The sequence below is a fragment of the Arvicanthis niloticus genome, chromosome 23 (genome assembly GCF_011762505.2).
Source record: "Arvicanthis niloticus isolate mArvNil1 chromosome 23, mArvNil1.pat.X, whole genome shotgun sequence".
Lineage (NCBI taxonomy): Eukaryota > Metazoa > Chordata > Mammalia > Rodentia > Muridae > Arvicanthis > Arvicanthis niloticus.
The window spans coordinates 32,592,688-32,610,135 of NC_133430.1; the positions used below are offsets into that span (position 1 = coordinate 32,592,688).

Below are 17,448 nucleotides of genomic sequence, written 5' to 3' on the forward strand. Positions count from 1 at the left end.
CCTCTCACTCTCACCTCTCCTCCCCCCATCCTTTCATCCCTTTTTCCTCAGAAAAGGGGGTGCCTCCCATGGATATCAACCTGCCTTGGCATATCAGGTTGCAGTAGGACTAGGCCCACCTTCTGTTGTGGCTAGGCAAGGCAGCCCAGTTAGTGGAAAGGGACCCAAAGGCAGAGTCAGAGACAGCCCCTGCCCCTGCTGTTAGGAGTCTCTTATGAAGGCCCAAGCTGCACAGTTATAACATTTGCAGAGGGCTTAGGTTTATCTATGCATGCTCTCTCTCTGCTGGTTCAGTCTCTGTGGGCCCAGGTTAGTTGATTTTATATGTCTTCTCTGGCTCCTTCAGCCCTTCCTCTCCTTTTTCCATAGGGGATTCCCCAAGCTCTGCCTAGTGTTTGGCTGCAGGTCTCTGCATCAGTTTCCATAAGTTACTGGGTGAAGTCTCTCAGATGACAGTTATGGTAGGCTCCTGTCTGAAAGTATAACAGAATATCATTAGTGTCAGGGGTGACCTCCCTCCCGTGGCATGGATTTCAAACTGGACTGGTCATTGGCCATTCCCTCAATTTCTGCTCCATCATTACCTCTGCATGGCTTGTATTCTTAGATATTTTTTAGGATGTGCTTTATTTTTCCTTTTGAAAGTATATTTCTGGGACTGGGAAAATAGCTTAAGTCAGTAAAACAAGCATGAGGATCTGAGTTTGAAAATGTAAAAAATGTAGGCTAGGTGTGATAGCACACGTACGTTGATAATACCCGTGCTGAAGAGGCAGAGACAGAGGATTCCTGGACTCACTGGGCAGACAGTCTGGCCTAACTAGTGAGTTCCAGAGTAGTGAAAGACCTTCTCTCGAAGATGCAGACAGTGTTTCTGAGGATGACACCTAAAGTTGTCTTCTGCGCACGCGCAAACACACACATATACATATTTGCTTTTTGTCTTTTTTTTTTTTTTTTTTCTTATGCTGTGATCAATTGGTCTTTTAAAGGTCCTGGTCACTGACCTTTTTTAGATTTAAGGGGTAAATTATTAATTCTCAAAAGTCTTCACATAATATACACTATATTCATAACATCTCAGTGGTTCTCAAGTTTCAAGTCAGCTTTAGTATATAAAACATATTGGGGAGTGTACCATCTTTTCCTAACAAAGATGAATAAGACATTTTGATCTTCATAACACAGTTATTCTCTTGTTTTTAGGTAACTTTTATACTTCTTTGGTTTGATTTTTTTTTTTTAAGCTTTCAGAATTTCCCAGTGTTTGGGAGGCAGAGGCAGATAGATCTCTGTAAGTTTGATGCCAGCCTGGTCTACATACTGAGTTTCAGAATAGCAGAAGTTACATAGTGAGAAAAAAAAAAAAAAAAACAAAACAAAAAAAAAAAAAAAAAAAAAAACTACCACCACAAAAAAAAAAAAAAAAATGAGGAACCCTTTCAGAATTTCTTACTCTGTTCATTTTTTCAGTTTGCTTCCTACTTCACTGACCCAGCAGGGCTGAGGCCTGTGGCTTTGTAGTAGAGCACTTGCCTGGTGTGAGGGGAATTCTGGGTTCAGTCTCAGAGTCACATCCACTTGCCTGTCTCTAACTTGCGCCCGTATGTTCTTGCTTCTTCCTTTTGGTTCGGTTTTGAAACAGGACTTCTCCAGGTAAGGCAGGCTGACTTCATCCTCTTGCCTCTGCCCTGGGTGCTGGGATTGACAAGCATGTTCCCCATGCCCAGCTTCCAGTGGTTCTTACTGTTTCAGCTCCTACTCCAGACCCTCCGTCCTCAGTAGTTCTTTCTCCAGTAGATTGCCCTAAAGATAAAACCTACTTTTAGAAAACTGTCTTGGTATCTCCATCTGCCATCTTGTTGTCTGGATCTCACTTATTCCCCACCCCCACCTCCACCCCCGCTGCCTTGGCCTCTAGCTTTTCTGTACAGCTGCTCCTCTCAAGCCTTTCACGTCACTGCAGTGCGTATCACCCTCATCCCAGAAACATTGTTCATCTGGAGTACAGCGACTCGTAGACCCCTAGCTTTCCTGAGGTCTCTGCCTACTTCCTTAGTTACGGGTTCTTCTCTGCATTGCAACTCTCCATAGATGATGTCACCCAATATCGTGTTATGCCAGGTATTCTGACCTTTGTACTGGTATTTCTGTCATAGAAATGGTGTAGCATAGGAATCCAAGACAGGTTCTGGAGCCACTTCTATTTAATTCTGCCTCGTGATTAATACCAACCTCAGCAGTAATGTCTTTACCAAAGAATCTTCTGGACCTTATAGGTCATAGTAGAGATATTCCCTCTGTCCTTGTTCCTCTCATGTCATCCTACCCTATTTATTAATAATTTCAAAAAAGATACCAGGCACGCTCCTATATCAGGGCCTTTGTATTTTTGTAACTTCTGTGGAACACATACCATCCAGACATAGATATGCATGACTCACTTCCTCATCTTTTTCTTTCTCAAAAGTCTTATCGAAATGAGGCATTTACTTACAACTGTCTTAAAGTCCCACTCCCAATTGTCTCCACACATGCTCCCTGTTTCTTTCCCAGCTTTATTTTTCTGTTACCCCATTGTCGTTCCATACACTTTCTGTATTTGTTTTCATGTCTCTTTATCACTGTAACCTAAATTCTCTGAGGACACAGATCTTCACCTATTATGTTTGTAGTGGAATTCTCAGTGCCCAGAGTAGGACGTGGCCTTTAGTTTGTACTCTACACTATTCACGTTTAGTGGATGAGTAAATGACGCGTATACTCTCAAGTTCACTCTGTAATGCAGAGTCACTCAGTGTTAGTGAAACATTACCAGCGTTTTCCACAGTAACAAATGCTGCTGGAATAGAAAGGAAACTTAGATGTGAGAAATTATAATGAAGGCCTCACCGAGGCTGAGGCTGCAGACGGGGTTTCTGTTAACGTAGTTGGAAAAGAATGGGAACTTTTAATGAAATAGCCATTAGACATAGAGCCAACCTCCAATCTGGGGGGAAGTCCTGTTTCTATCCCTTTATTGCTTTGGAGAGTATTCGTATATTTGTTCAGCATGTCATTCTCCTCAAGACGTTTGATTACCAGGTTAGTGACGTCAAGGCCTTTTCCCTTACTTTTTAAATAAAATTTAAAACAACAACAGCTAAATCCAAGTTCCCTATGGGAAAAAGTTCTCTTATTTATTACAAGGCACCTGGCATCATGATTGCCTAGCTACTATGTCATTATTACTCTGTGGTGACTGAGTTGTCTGAGTGTAGGTGCTGCTTCTGGAAACTTGATAGCTGTGCCACGTTGGTTTCCTGGGCCTTCATGGCATCTCTTTCCGTTGGCTCACATGAGAACACCGTGCATCCTTTTTACCCTTAGCTCCCCTAAGCTAAGCTAACCCATCTTGTCTCCAAATAATAAATTCTGTTTATGGCAATGGGTTCTTACCTCGTTAGTGATCTTAGGAATCATAGAATTTTAGGTTTAGACCTAAAATGTGAGTCATAGTCTAAAATATTGGATAGGTTATAAATATGAGAGAGGCAGAATGATAAATAATCTTTAAAAAGATTCAGCTAATGACTACATTCTAGAAAAAATCTTCAGAGCATAGCCCACCATATTTGTCTTTGAAAATCAAGTTTTATTGTAAGTAGACCATGCCCATTTGTTCACATGTTACCTGTGGCTTCTTTTGTGCTACAATGACAGTTGAGGAGTTGCCATGCAGAATGTATGACTGACAATGCCCAAAGTATTAGCTACATGGCTCTTCACAGAGAAAGTACCAGTCCCTGATTTAGACAATGTAAACCCATTCCTGTAAGTGTAACTCGTTTCTTCCAGCTTAGTATCAGTGTGTCACATGAAAACAATGGAAGGCTCCTCTGGTCTACAAAGGTTGTCACCAGTGTACTGTGATCACTGGCTTTCAATTGATTTTAAAAAGTCATTTCTGCTTAATCACTCTGAAGGGCTGGGGGTAAAGCTCAGTTGGCCAAGTGCTGATTGTCATGCATAAGTTTAGTCCCAACACTCCACACACAGGCATGGGATCTGTCACCCTCCTCTAATCCCAGAAGGCTGAGACAGGAGAATCACAGGTTCAAGGCCAGCTGCTATATAGAGAGTTCAAGGGGAGCAAGATCTGTCTCCAAAACAGACAAAAGTTACAAAACGTCCACTTTTCTGACGAGCAGCAGGTCTCCACAGTGGCTTTAGTGATCCACAGTTGACTCAGTAGTAGTTTTCTTCAGTGTCAGAGACTGCTTAAGTAGCCATATGGGTTTAGATTAACAGAGTTGAGGCCAGCCTAGACTACATAGTAAAACTTCGTCTTAAAAAGAAAAGAAAGAAAGAAATTAAAATTTAAAAGATTTACTCATAATGAAATTTAAAACAGATATTAATTCTTTAATTTCAGGGTGGGTATTTAGCGAGTAAAGTGGCTACTTGAAAGCTCTACCTTTCAGTAGTCATTTTTCACTCATAGGTTAGCTTGATCCTTTTGCTTAGATTTTACTAAACTCTGTTACTAAAATTCTGTCTGTGTTAGGTCCATTTTCTTCCTTTGGAAAATAGGCAAGATTAGTCTTTAGTATGAAGCTTTCTTTGTCTTTAGTATGAAATGCTTGATGGCAGCATTAGACAGTTTGAGTTCCACCTGTAACCTTGAAATGACTCCCAAGCCAGACTGTTGTAACGACAGGAATGAACTCATTCCTAAGTTCTCACATGGACAGTACCAGTACCACAGTTTATTAGTGTCTAAATTAGGCACTTTTTGGAGGAAGTATTTCTACCACAAGTAAGCCCTACGTTTCATTCTCATTCTGTTACCTTTTTTATTAGTAGGTTTTGTTATTTAACAACATCATATAATGCACTCTGGTTTCCCAGCCTCACTTACTGCCCACCCACTCCTTTCTTACAGATCTCTTTCCACAGTCACAACTCTATCTGGTTTTGTGTCCCACAAGACCATCTGTGGGACTGTCCATGGGAACCTGATGGGCTCACTGGTGGGTTCACAGCTGGACACTGCCTCTTCCAGAATCCGATTGTCTTATATATATTACATTACTATAATTTTTGTTTCCATAACCATAAAATTGAGCCATGAGTGAATTTTAGAAAATTTCTGAATATTGTAAGGAATCTATCAAGGAGAACAATTCTAAAGTGACTTATTTCTCCCCACCTTCAATTGCTAACCTTTGCTATCTGTTGCTGAAAATGCTGAATACTAAAGTAGTGTAGCGTGATGAGTAGTGAATCTGCAGTGAACATGCTAAGAACTCTCTAGGCCATTTAACAGCTGTTTCTGTCATTGGGTAGCTGCCTATTTAGCATTCTTTAAACATAAAAAAAGAAAAACTAATGTCCTTAACTTAGTACACCTGAAGGCACAACTTTAAAAGAAATTAGCAGTGGCAGTAAAATAGTGGTGATAGATGGCTGCCATGTTACCTTTTTACCTTTTTAAAGTCCAGGTACTGTCTATAGTCTCTAATCCTTTTAACACATGTACCTGTATGTTGCACATGAAGAAATAGAAACTATATCCCTTGCTTAGCTTTTAAATAGTAGCACTGAATCCAGATTCATTTTATGTTTCTAGACTAACTAGCAAGTGCATACTCACTTTTCACAGTCTTGTAGACATCCTTTGGTCCTCTGCCCACCTTCTTGCCCCGTATATAACGCTACTTTTTATGGAAAAGCGCCTTTTTTTTTTTTTTAAAGCATAGTCTTGCTATGGATGCCTCCCACCTTAACCTGTTTAGTACAGAGATTACAAGCATTTAGCACCACGTCAAGCCTGTTGTTGATGTCATAGTTGTTTGTTTTGAGACAAAGAGGGCTGCTTTCTAGACTAGGCTAGCCTTGAACTCACCTGCCTGCTTCTGTCTGTCAGTTGCTGGGATCAAAGCTTTTTAAAGAGTGTATTTTATGTTCATAGAATCTTATGACGTTTCATTTACTTCTCAGCCCATTCTGATCTAACTTTCATTTCACTGCCAGTCAGGTCCTCTAGAGATGCCAGCTTGATGATAGGTGAACATGGGTGCACATGCATGTCTGTGAGTTAATCTGTGTAAGATAGAGTATTTTTAAGAGTTGGCTCATGAGTTTATGCATGCAGCAAGTCTGAAGTTTGAGGCTAACAGACTGGAAACTCAGACAATATTCCTGTGTTACAGACCAAAGTAGGCTTTCTTTGTCAACTGATTGTACAGGACCTGTCTGCACTGTTAAAGCTAATCTCCTTTCCCTAAGGTCAGTTGTTATTTTTTTTTTTATTTAAGGCCCTGGCTGTCACGGAACTCACTCGGTAGTCCAGGCTGGCCTTGAACTCACATAAATCTACCTGCTTCTGCCTCCCAAGTGGTGGGATTAAAGGCAGGCACCACCAGGACCACCTGGCCAAAATCAAGCGCTCTTAACTGCTAAGCCATCTTTCCTGGCCTTTTTTTTTTTTTTTTTTTTTTTTAAGATAGAGTCTTCCTTACATTGGGCTGGCATGGAATTTGTTATGTAATTCATCTCATTCCAACACATGATCTTCTTGCCTTAGCCTCCTGAGTGCTGGGATTTCAGGCATGCCTAGCCATAGCAACTTTTAGACTAGTGTTTGATTTAAGCAAGTAGGTATATACCACATGCCTGGACCTAAACTTTTCTTTACCTGGAATTTACTCTGTACCAGGCTGGCCTTGTCTTCTGAGATATTTTTTAATTATGTCTATATGTCTGTGCATAGGTCTATGCCTGTGAATACATTGTCTGTGGTTGCCTCTGTCTTCTGAGATTAAAGGCGTGTGCCATCATGCCTAGACCTAAGCTTTTCTTTCATTTTTTTCACAAGATCTTTATAAGTTTGGTATTGTAGTTCATTCTAGATATAGTCAAGTTGACAACTGAAAATAACCGTCACAATCCATCCCTTGTCAATTTGACACACAACCATAACTCCTTAGGTACAAATAAAATAATAACCAAGTCATTTTAATGACTGTATATTCAGTTGTCTGCTGAACCCTACATAGCCGGATGCTTGAAAGACACCTTAGACTTCCTGAAATTTCCTCTAACCATAGTTACTTTTTCACTCAATGACACAAGACAGGAATCCATCCCCTCCCCTATACTGTATAAAATCACCTCTGCAATCTCAGCCAAGATAGCTCCATCCTTATTCTCTCTTGCTAGAATCTTGCTTGTTCTCTATCTGACCTCATGTACACTGCTGCAAAGTGGTGTTTTAAAACTGCAAATCTAGGGGCTGGAGAGATGGCTGAGTTAAGAGCATTGCTGCTCTTCCAGAGGAACCAAGTTCAGTACCCACTTCAGGCAGCTCATAACTGCCTATAACTGACACTCCAGAAGATCCAAAACCACCTTCTGACATCCTCAGACATTGCACTGACGGGCACAGACCTATGAATAAGTGTATAGAGCAATTAAAAATAAGAATTTTTTAAAAATGCAAATCTTAGCATTGATGAAATAGCTCAGTGGGTTAAAGGTCCTTGCTGCCAAGCTTAATGACCTAAGTTTAATCTCCAGGATGACACCGTAGAGGGAAAGAGCTGACCCCAGTGAGTTTTCTGAAACACGAAACCAGATGTGATAAGTAAGAACAGAAATGCAAATCAGCTGTTGTATTTAATTTTTTTCAGTAGCTTTCAGTTTCCCAAAGAGTTAAGATCCAGTTCCCTAGAACATATATGAGGCCTTTCTTCCTGGTTTTCTCCTGTTGCTTCATGCCCAGTCTACTTTCAACCTGTACTGAGATATTATCAGAGTCCCAGACTTTTGTGCCATTTGCCTTGATAGTATGTGTTCTTGGAGTATTGCTTTTCAGTGCTGTGTGGGGTGGTCTTGTATTTGCAGTTGCTAAAAAGTTTCAGATGCTCACCCAGTATGTGGTGGTGGCAGTGGTGCTGACAAGCCTGGAGTGGGTTCTAGTGGCTTTTTAAACTAAGAGCATACTTCCACAACCAGGATTCCTGGGCTTGGGGACATGGAAAGGAGAGTAGCAGTTCTGTTGTTCCTTGTCCTTTTAGAAGCTGCTGGCCCAAGTTTAGCACCAGATTCCCTTTGGTCTGCACTTCTATGACAATCTGATATCCACACTCAACCTTTATTTGTTTTAATTTAGTTATATCCACAGGCAAGTTGAGAAAGAACGTTAAGTACTATTGTATTTCCTCAAAGAAGGAGTAAGTGATCAGCTCGTTCAAAATGATTCTTGTTTGCCATTCCCCCAGGCTTTAATCTCAGCACTCAGGAGGCAGAGGCAGGCAGATTTCTGAGTTTGAGGCCAACCTGCCAGGGCTACACAGAGAAACCCTGTCTCAAAAAAACAAAACCAACCCTTATCTTAGCTGCAAATTTTAAATCTTCCTATGCCCTCAGAATGTTTCCGTGCATTTAATGTCAAATTTAAAACTTGTCTAAATTGGGGCTGGAACAATGGCTCAGCAGTTAGTCCCAGAACCTACATGTCTGTTCACAACTGTCCATAACTCTCATCCCATGGGATCCGATTCCTTTTTCTGATGTGCAGATATACATGCACACAAAACATCCTTAAACATAATATACATAAATAATTATTTTTTTATCATTGTTAATCTTGAGGGGATAAATAATTACTTTTTAAGGATTGTTCATAGAATAATTAGGGTTTCTTGCCATTTTTAACTGAAAATTTCAAGTGACAAAGGGTCACACACCAGTTTTCAGAGGATAGCAGAATGGTTCAGAGCTGATTGAGATTTATCTGTCACTCTCTGTACCTGCAGGTCTCCTTATGGTGTAACTCCTTATGTATTTATTATTATCAGACTCTTAGTTTTCTCAGCTGAGTTTTTAAATGGGTGAAGACTCTAGTCTTCTAGTGAGTTCTTTGCCTTTTCTGGAATGTGCTACCTTGGTTTTACTTTTATCTGTCTCTTCTACCTTACTTTTTATCTTACCTAGTTTATCTTACAATTTTGTGTTGTATTTCTGAAGTAATAGCTTTTCCTGAATGTCTCTGCAGTTTGGTTTGAGTATCTGGCTTTGGGCATCCATCCTGAAGTTGGACTTCCTCTCTGCTTGTGACTTTTTGAAGATGAAAATCTGTATTTTCTGAGTTTCATTTTCTTTTTAATATTATGTATGTATGTATCTCCTCCCTCCCCTTTATCTTTTAAAAGACGGGAAAGAAAGCGGTGAAGGCCGTTTTGTGGGTGTCAGCGGATGGCCTCAGAGTTGTGGATGAGAAAACTAAGGTAAGAGTTTTGTGACTTTAAATGTCACTTCTCAGGTGATTTATCTCTAGTGATAAGATGTCATTAAGCTGCTGTAGTAGTGCTATAATATCCTGCCACTGTGTCCAAAGTACAGCCTTTGAGACACTGCGCTAACGTCCAGGAACCTATTTAGTGACTCGTTTACTCTATGAACATAGTCTCTCAGCATTTGTTCACTTGATGTAGCATATTTTATGTACCAAGCATTAATGTTTAATATGAGTTCCATTTTTGTTCTATATTTATTTTTTTCAGATCTTTGAATATAAAAGGTGATGTATCTTTTACTGTAATTTTTTTAGATGACAGGGCACATGTTAAGTTTGCCCTCGTTCCTTAAGGAAGTGTCTTAGGGCTTGATAAGTCAGCTGCTGAGAGCTCAAGGGGAGTGGGGGCGGGAGGGGAGAGTGGTCAGCACAAGAGGCTAGGTTTGCTGTAGGTCCACACGGTATTCTAGGTAGCACTCAGTATTTGAGAGAAAGTGACCTGAAACACCCAAGATATGTGTGGCCAATTAATCATTAATAAATTTTCTTAAGACCTAAAGTCAGGAAATGCTTTTTAACCAGAAGTTAATTTGAATGAAGTTATGCAAGTCAACAACAGGTGTGATGAGAAGTTTAATGATTCTTAAATGGCTTAATGTAATGACATTTCAGACCTTTGACCTTTTTTAAGCTAAAAATATTTATAAACTTAAATTTAATACATTTTTAAGCAGTAGAGATTTTAAGTATATTTTTAAACTTGTATCCTTTTAATACATTTTTTAGATGAAATTTATTTTTGAAAAAAGGTCTTGCTGGGGCTAGAGAGATGGTTCAGTGGTTAAGAGCACTGACTGTGCTTCCAGAGGTCCTGAGTTCAATTCCCAGCAACCTCATGGTGGCTCATAACCATCTGTAATGGGATCTGCTGCCCTCTTCTGGTGTGTCTGAAGACAGCCACAGTGTACTCACATACATAAAATAAATAAACAAATCTAAGAAAGAAAGAAAGAAAGAAAGAAAGAAAGAAAGAAAGAAAGAAAGAAAGAAAGAAAGAAAGAAAGAAAGGTCTTGCTGAGTTTAATCTAACAGTTCCCCTGGGTCAGCCTCCCAAGTGCTGGGATAACAGGCTTGTGCCACCATACCAAGCAAATTTGTCATTCTCATGACTATGTGTTTGTTTTTCACTGTATTTAGAAACTGATGTGCCCTCTGGTGGCTACTTTTTTAGCACCTACATTTATGAACTCGGTTCTTTCCATGTTGGCTGATGGATAGGTTAGTTGAGTTGGGGGAGGGAGGGGGACGGTCTCTTTGTGTAGTCCAGTCTTGTCCTGAGTTTGCTATGCAGCAACCCAGTTTGGCCTTGAATGTGTATCAGTTCTCTTGGCCTGGCCTCCCCAAGTTCTGAGATTGCAGGTGTGAGCCACCATGTGCACTATAATTGGCAGTTTATCACTATTGGATCCATTTTCCCACCCTTATATTTTTTACCTATTATCAAGGATTAAGGAATTAGTGCTTGTGACAAGATCATGCCATGATCTGCACAAATTAGTATAGACATAGAAGTCTGAACTTCAGGTTTCTAATCTTTCTTTGAGCAAGAAGCTATGTTGTGGTGATGGACCAATCTCTAGCATACAAAGAAATTGAAACTGTGATTCATTCTCACAGAGAAAGCAGAGACCCAACCCCAAAATAATCTAGAAGAAGCAGACAGAACTTGTAAAGCGGTCATTAAAATTGCACTGAGGGATATGAAAGAAAAAGTACTACTGTTGAATAAACAGCTAGATAATCTCAGTAGTTCTGAAAAAGAAGCAAATAGAAATTTTAGGGCTGGGCATGGTGGTACACACGTGCCATTAATCCCAACTTGGGAGGCAGAGCCAGAAGGATGTCTGAGTTCCAGGACAGCTATAGCCACATGGTGAGAAGGAAGGAAGGAAGGAAGGAAGGAAGGAAGGAAGGAAGGAAGGAAGGAAGGAAATCAGAAAAAGAGAAAACTCGACATCTTAAAAATAGAATACTTGAACTAAAACATTTCTGCTGGATGGAGATACAGTTATTTGAAAGGGGAAAAAAATAATATGCATTATCATTCTAATTTGTATAATATATAGTGGGAACTCACTATCATAAGTTTTTGCTGTATTTGCAAATAAACAAAGAGTTTTTTAAAACATTTGTTTAAGTATGCATACTGTCAAATTGAACATGGCGACTACTGTGGAAGAGCTCTGGACTGACACATACGTACTTCAGAATCTGGAGCCGGGCAGTGGTGGTGCATGCCTTTAATCCCAGCACTTGGGAGGCAGAGGCAGGCGGATTTCTGAGTTCGAGGCCAGCCTGGTCTATAGAGTGAGTTCCAAGACAGCCAGAGCTACACAGAAAATCCTGTCTCAAAAAACAAACAAACAAACAAAAACAAAAAGGAAAAAGAGAAAGAGAACATGGAGATAAAGTTATGGAACCCTTTGAGCCAAGTGATGCTTCCTAATCAAGTTACAACCTATGTAGGGTTCCTGCATTGCAAAATGAACATCCTGTGCTGCTTCTGAGAAGACCAGATAACCTCAAGCCTTCTTGCTTTCTGTTTCCATTTTTTAGGACCTCATAGTTGACCAGACAATAGAAAAAGTTTCTTTCTGCGCTCCAGATAGGAACTTTGACAGAGCCTTTTCTTACATATGTCGAGATGGCACCACTCGGCGATGGATCTGTCATTGCTTCATGGCTGTCAAAGACACGGTAAGTCCAGCATGGCATATGCTGTCATGAGGAGTCTAGCTGAGCTGCTTTCAGCTAATGTCGGTGAAGCAGTTTCCACTACATTTTTAACAAGAACATGATGCTAAGGCTGCTTACATACGTGCCTTTATTGTAAGATGCTACTCAAGTAATTCTCAAGCTTGCTTTGAGCCTGTGAGCTGGAAATCAGAACGCAAAGCCATTGCCTAAGATCCGAAGTCACTAAAGTGAAGCAGATGCCCTAGTGAGCTCATTGGCAGATCCCCAGCACCACAAAGGAAGAAAGCAGAAAGCAAAGGGACCGGGGACTGGAGGTAGATGACAGGAGATGACACAGATACAGGATGTCACCATATTACTGAGCTTTTTTATCAGTAAAATGTTTGCAGAGTTTGTTGGGGTTTTTTGTTGTTGTTGTTTTGTTTTTGTTTTGTTTTTTAAGACTAGAGTTTTTGGCCAGGCAGTGGGAGAGCACACTTTTGATACCAGCACTTGAGAGGTAGAGGCAGGCAGATAGATCTCTGTGAGTTCAAGGGCAGCCTGTTCTACAGTGTGAGTTTCAGGACACTAGGACTACACAGGAGAAACCCTGTCTTAAAAAAGCAAAAGGCAAACAAACAAACAAACAAAAAAACCAAAACGATAGATTTTTGTGTTCTCTTGATTAGCCATGTTTGATTCCTAGTATCCATATAGAAAGGATTGTGATCCCCTGTAATTCCAGCTCCAGGAGATTCAATGCCTCGGGCCTATGATACCAACTACACTCACATGAACATAGCACAGAACAGAAAGGAAGGAAGGATTGGACAATGCTAGAAATTAACACATAGAAATAGATTTTTGTTTGGAGACAATGTCTCCTTGCTCTGTAGCCCAAACTCACTTTAAACATGTTTTCCTACCTCAGCCCCAGTAAATGCTAAAATTATAGGCATTATACTTGGATGGAGATTTATTTATATTCATTTATATTTTTGTGGTGTTGGAGATCAAAGCCCAAGCCTTGCACCTTCACCAATGGCCTTTCCTGGTCTCTCACAGTGTCAAGCCTCAGCTGCTGTCCTTGACCCCTTCATGTCTTCAGAACCAGTACCACCTGAATGATTCTTACACAGTACCAAGTCCAGCTGCAGCACAAGGTTTATCTCTAACACACAACTTACTGTGCTCTCAGAAAATATTTCCCAGAAGATTTCACCTCAGCAATGCTGGTCTCTTCTTAATCACTGCTAATTTCTTAGCTCCACCTAACCAGCATCAGTTGTCCCAGTAACTCCTTCTATTCTTGCCTGTAAAGCCAGAGCCATGTAGCCAAAGTCACCAAATTCTGCTGCTTGCTGGGGCTGGAACATGGTCCTCTTGTTCATTTGCAAACACATAAACAATAAGCCTAGCTGGATGGGATTTTGGCCCAAAGTCACCACTCTCTTAATTCCGTTTAATATCCTTGAACATGGGATTTAGCTCCATCCCACTTCTTGGTACCCCTTTAATCTTTGAACCATATATTTTGTATTTTTCCTTTCTAAGCTTTCCATGCTGATCAAAAGAATGAACCACAGGACAGAATCTATGCTAGGCTTTTTTGAGACTTCTTTGTCAAAGCAATTAATCTGAATCTCATACTTTAGCTTCAGGCAGACAAGGGCAAAAGCAGCCATATTCTTCACCAAACAATCACAAGAACATTCTCTAGGCAGCATATTAAAATTCTTCCCCTCTGAAACTTCCTGAGCCAGGCTCCCACAGTTCAAATCACATTTAGTACCACCGTCTGCCATGTTGCTACTCGTATGGCCCATGAAGCCCCACTTAAAGCATCCCACTGCTTTCCTAATCCAAAGTTCCAAAATCCACATCACATTTCTCCAAAGAAAAGCGTGTTCAGGCCTGTCACAGCAATATTCTAGTGCCTGGTTCCAACTTCTGTCTTAGTTAGGGTTTTTTTTTTTTTTTTTTAATGTGAAGAGACACCATGACCAAGACAACTCTTTAATTTAATTGGGCAACTCTTTAATAAAGGACAACATTTAATTGGGGCTGGCTTATCAGTTCATCATGACAAGAAGCATCACAGCAGGCAGGCAGACATGGTGCTGGAGGAGGAGCTGAGAGTTCTACATCTTGATCCAAAGGCATCCAGGAGGAGAGTCAGGATCACATTGGCCAGACTTGTGTTCATGCGCGTGTTGTGTTCATGCGCGTGCGTGCATGCATGTGTGTGTATGTGTACAATATGTACGTACGTACGTATGATATGTGTGTGTGTGTGTGTGTGTGTGTGTGTGTGTGTGTATAAGAGACCTCAAAACCCCACCTCCACAGTGACACACTTCCTCTAACAAATCTACACCTCCAATAGTGTCACTTAACATGGGCCAAGCATATTCAAACCACCACAGAAGTTATGAGGGGAAGGCTACTGATACCGACATTAGAAAGGGGAAAAGGCAAGGCTTTCCTAGTTCCTTTGTTTGTATATTTGTTTGTTTTCAAGACAGGCTTTCTCAGTGCATAACACTGGCTGTCCTGGAACTCAGTACCAGGCTGACCTCCAACTCACAGAGATCTGCCTGCCTCGGCCTCCTGAGTGCCAAGATTAAAGGCATGTCCACTAGGCTTAGCACTTGAGACCTTATTAATCCAGAGTTTTAAAGTTTATAAACCCTCCATCCCTGACTTGTTGGTAGTGTAGTCAAGCTCCTCCTGAAATTCCTTCCTCTCCAGTGGTTTATTAAAATTGTCTGGCAAATATTCCTGCTATTCCCCTTTTAAAAAGCAACTGGAAGGCTGGAAAAATGGCTCAGTAATGAAAAGCACATATTGCTTTTGCAGAGAATCCCCTCCTAACCCTGACCTTAACACTGAGTTCTGTCCCCAGCACCCAAGTCAAGTGTAGCCAGTCTTTTACTAGTTTGTGGATTCTTTCTTCTTCCACCCTTCTCTACCCCTTTTCTACCCTTTCAATCTGCTAAGAGTAGATAAGAAAGAAGATAGGATAGAGGGGAAGGGGGCCGTGTTATCAATAGACTGCTTCCTACTGATCAGGGATGTCCAGTTCCTTGAGGTAAGTTTGATCTTCGTCATCATGATACCGAATTTCTTCTTTCTTCTTTGCGCACAGCTACTTAACAAACCATGACTAGCAGCAACCAGCCGACAGCCTACCTCTTGGGGTCCTGGCATTGATGTACCCTCTGAAAAGTCCCCAGAATTCCAAATGTCACGATATTACAGAAACTGTTTGCATCTGGCAGAATCACCCCGATGGTAGAGCATGAGGCAAATCATAGTCACCTGCTGGGGACAGTCTGAGGCAGCCCCATGCCCCACACCCGGGGTTAAAAGAAAAGCACGTTCCTGTGTGAGCGCGTGTGTGAGCGTATGCATGTGTGCTTTTAAGAAATCAATATTTTAAGAAATCAATATTCTCAAGCATCTCACAACCTCCTGAAACTTCAGCTCCAGGGTGATCCACACCTCTGCCTTTGAGGATATTTGTATTCACTCGTTCACGTATACACAGACACACACACACACACACACACACAGAGTTAAAACTTAGAGGGAATATAAAGAGTTTGTCATGTTAATTTTAAACTGTAATTTGCAACAGCTGTGTTTGTATGTAGTTATTTGTGCTGTAACTCTCTCAGAACTTTCAAAACCTGCTCTCTACAGGGGGAAAGACTGAGCCATGCCGTGGGCTGCGCTTTCGCAGCCTGTTTAGAGCGTAAACAGAAGCGGGAGAAGGAGTGTGGAGTCACTGCTACCTTTGATGCCAGTAGAACCACTTTTACAAGAGAAGGATCATTCCGTGTCACAACTGCCACTGAACAAGCCGAAAGAGAGGAGATCATGAAACAGTTGCAAGATGCCAAGAAAGGTACAGTGTGTTCTACTGTGATGTGTTTATTCAATGCAGATTTTCTCAACAGGTTTATATTTAAAGCTATCAGAGACAAGTTTCCTACAGACAAAAGGAACCCTTGGGATTGCAGCTGAAACTCAGTGACAGAGCATTCGTACATGTTCAAGGTCCCAGGTCTGTTTTTAGCACCCCCACCCCTGCCCACAATATACACTCAGACAGATTCCTTAGAAATATATGAAGACCTCTAAGGACAAAACTAAAAATCTTACAAAAGCGCCTTCTTTAGACTGGCCTAAAAACCATTTATGCTGTCCATTATAGTAAGTTCTGGGGAAGGTGAGAGAGAAGTTGGAGAAGCTGCAGAGAAATGTCCCTGTTCCCTGCCCATTCCTGTCCCTGGAACAGACTTAATTCTGATCCATTCTCTCTCTATGAGACATCAAAGACTTAAGATCTGAGGAAGAGCACAGCCCTAGGGTTTAGGGATACAAAGGGAACACTGGTTATGATGCATCCAAGAAGTAATGATGGCACTGTGCATATTACAATACTGATATAATCCTGAGTACTTCAGTTACAGAAGTGACCTTGGGGTTTTGCACGTATCTCTGTGTGTGAGATGAGTGCTTAAGTGTTGGTGTCTTTACTTGTGTGAAGGCTCATATGTGTGAGAGTGTGTTTGGAAGCCCACGACCAAGATCACAAGTCATCTTCACTAGCACTCTACTCTTTTTTATATAACGTTTCACATTTTAATTTTTGTGTTATGGGAGTTTTGCTTGCATGTATGTCTATGTGCCACATGTGTGCCTTGTACCTTCAGAGGCCAGAAAAAGTGGTTGACTCCCTGGAACTGGAGGTACAGGTGGCTGTGATCCACTGTGTCTGGTGCTTGGAACTGAACCCAGGTCCTCTCTATAAGAGCAGCCAGTGCTCTTAATCGCTGACCCATCTCTCCAGCCCGGTCCACCTTACTCATTAAGACAGGGTCTCTCAGTTGAACCCAGAGCTCACTGATTTGGATAGTCTAACCTGGCTAGCTTGCTTTGAGGATCCCTCTCATCTCTTCTTCTTTTTTTTTTTTTTTTTTTTTTTTTTTGGTTTTTCGAGACAGGGTTTCTCTGTGTAGCCCTGGCTGTCCTGGAACTCACTCTGAAGACCAGGCTGGCCTCGAACTCAGAAATCCACCTGCCTCTGCCTCCCAAGTGCTGGGATTAAAGGCATGCACCACCACTGCCGGGCTCATCTCTTCTTTAGTGCTGGAATCCCAAGTGAACCACCATACCCAGGAGGCATTCTCTTGGGTCCTGAGGATCCAAGCTCCAATCCTCAGACTTGCAAAGAAAGCACTTCACTTGATGAGCCATCTCCTCAGTCTCTGAACCACAGGTTTTGTTTTGTTTTGTTTTGTTTTGTTTTGTTTTGTTTTTCTAGATTTACAGTACCAGATATGACCTTCCTCCTTTGGAAGGAGCCCCAAATCCAACTAGAAAGTAGTTGGTTACCCCCATAATAGACTTGGCATTATTGCACC

At 41.2% G+C, this 17,448-nt stretch overlaps 1 protein-coding gene across 14 annotated transcripts in view; it reads left to right on the forward strand.

Annotated features, from left to right (window-relative positions):
• Numb (NUMB endocytic adaptor protein) overlaps positions 1-17,448 on the forward strand; it is a 119,080-nt gene that overhangs the window by 93,461 nt on the left and 8,171 nt on the right. For all 14 annotated transcript variants that reach the window (XM_076921724.1, XM_076921721.1, XM_076921733.1 and 11 more), the window contains 3 exons: positions 9,198-9,272; positions 11,897-12,037; positions 15,722-15,926. In XM_076921724.1, coding sequence (XP_076777839.1) covers positions 9,198-9,272; positions 11,897-12,037; positions 15,722-15,926 — 421 coding nt within the window. The remainder of the gene's footprint in view (positions 1-9,197; positions 9,273-11,896; positions 12,038-15,721; positions 15,927-17,448) is intronic.